The 2,163-nt window shown below is 33.4% G+C and overlaps 1 protein-coding gene across 1 annotated transcript; it reads left to right on the top strand.

Moving 5' to 3' along the window:
* Positions 1–444: 444 nt before the first annotated feature.
* On the top strand, positions 445–1,816 carry LOC117120166 (cGMP-specific 3',5'-cyclic phosphodiesterase-like; the record flags this gene model as incomplete). The annotated part of the gene is given in 3 exon segments (XM_033265191.1): positions 445–508; positions 1,254–1,445; positions 1,673–1,816. Coding segments are annotated over 3 exon segments (400 nt in total), but the record flags the coding sequence as incomplete, so codon positions are not given.
* Between the last annotated feature and the right edge of the window lie 347 nt (positions 1,817–2,163).

Below are 2,163 nucleotides of genomic sequence, written 5' to 3'. Positions count from 1 at the left end.
ACATGGTGTTGGTGGCCTTACTGGTGGTGGTGCATGATGGGTCATGTCTTATTACTGCACAAAAGTCAGTAAAAAAAATACAACACCACACATTTCGTGATAACTGAATCCCATGTGGATACTTTATTAGTAAACATAATAGAGTAAGGCAGTATAGGGCATAGAGACACACTCCCGCTGAGAGCCTATTTTGTCAGTCAGGTGAAACACAAATTCCCATCATTTATACCACCAGACTATACTATTAAACTTCTACAATAAGGCACGCTAGTTACTGGTTGCCAAATATTCTAAGAATTGCTAATGATGATAATACTGTAATAATAGTCAAATTCGCCTAAGTTGGCTATACATAACTTGAAAATTTGTCAATGTCGAAATAATAATAATATTAATATTAATATTTAAACTACATGCCATATTTTTTTTTCTTTTTACCAACAGCCCGGAGCAAGTGAAAGATTCTGTTTATAGTCAGATGGCTAGATATGTTGCAACCAAACAGCAAGTAAGTTTGTAATAATAATAATGCTTGAGATTTATTAGGGTCTGTAGTATCTCGACCTACAGTACATTTATGTAAGGAGCATTTGGGTGTTTTCATTTATGAGGTGCCAACTGTAATTTTTGTTTATATAACACAATTATTTTATAATTCATTATTTAACATATAATCTATCTTTTCTATAATAGATCTATATAGATCTTTTATTATTTATGCAATGCATTTACATCTTTAAATTTGCATGTAAATAATTGCTTGAACGTTTTCATTATTTATATATAATAAGTTTTCTGATTTCATTATGCATAAATATTGAAATGCTAACCAGCCATTTTTTATACAAGTTCAATGATTTCAATATAAATAAGGAAAGGGTAAGAAATCATTATATACAAATAATGCCCTTTATATCTTGCAAAGATCGTACCTTGATGTTGCGTCGTTGCTGTTGTTGATGCCAGTTTTTCGCTGCCTGTCGCCGTCAATTGTTTACCTCGACATCACGAGGCTAGAATTTGATACGCAACTGCCATCTTCAAAACCTATTTGCTAATGATAAGTTCGCTAATAATTAACAGTATCAAAATTCAGTTTGAAATGACGTATCCTTGTTTTTTTTTTCTTCAATTTCTTCGCAGCCCTCCAAAAATGTTTTGCTGCCCAAATTTGGGCTGCGGCCCATAGTTGGCAGAACATTGTTATACAGTATTAGTTTTGCTTGTAAATTCACTTATTTACTCTTTTACAGACACTGAACATTTTTGATTTTCAAGCCCAGACAGAATTTCAAGGTGGCTGTTCTGTGAATAAGGACTTTATAATTAAAACTGCACTTTGTTTGCCCATCTACAACAATGAAGATGTAGTAATAGGTATAGCACAGCTACTCAATAAAGCTGATGGAAGGCCTTTCACTGAACAGGATGAAACCAGTTTTGAGGTAACAACTAAACCTCTTTCCTTAAAGTGCCTTTATCTGGCATGTTGACTTGGTTTAATGAGCTTTCTTCAAATACCAATTGTACTGTACTAACTGTAATTTATGTTGGTTTTTCCTAATTATAATTTTTTTTAGACCAATTCTTTAATATTTTACACTTGTTTGATTAGCATAGGAAAATACATGTACAAATTTACAGTAAATATTAAACTATATGTTTTTTTTAGGCATTTGCCATTTTCTGTGGTCTTGGAATCCATAACACCCAAATGTATGAGAAAGCGACATTATTGATGGCTAAACAGAAGGTTGCTATTGAAGTGCTTTCCTATCATGCTTGCGCACAACCAGATGAAATTAAGAGACTCATGGTAAGAGATAGATAATGTAGCAACATTCTGTGGCAATATTACTCTTATTTATTAAATGGTTGGCTATCTTTTCAGCAGTGATAACTAATACAAATCTACCAAGTCTGACGTATTCGGCATGGCTCATGCATTCGAGGTCTGTCTCATGGTCTAACTGAGACAGTATACATAGTTAGTTGGACAACTCAGCAGACAGTTGACACAACTAACAGCTACCGGTTGCTCAGTGATCAATCTGCGTGTGCATTAGCTTCGCGTATTAGAAGGATTTGTTATTACTCTTTCAACATTGCCTTATTTTTCAGTTCTTTTATAAGTCAATCACCTTGTTATCTCAAAACCATTAT

Source organism: Anneissia japonica, unplaced genomic scaffold, assembly GCF_011630105.1.
Source record: "Anneissia japonica isolate Jap-2015-1 unplaced genomic scaffold, ASM1163010v1 scaffold298807_len2163_cov342_single, whole genome shotgun sequence".
Lineage (NCBI taxonomy): Eukaryota > Metazoa > Echinodermata > Crinoidea > Comatulida > Comatulidae > Anneissia > Anneissia japonica.
This window is presented reverse-complemented; position numbering and strand designations above follow the sequence as displayed.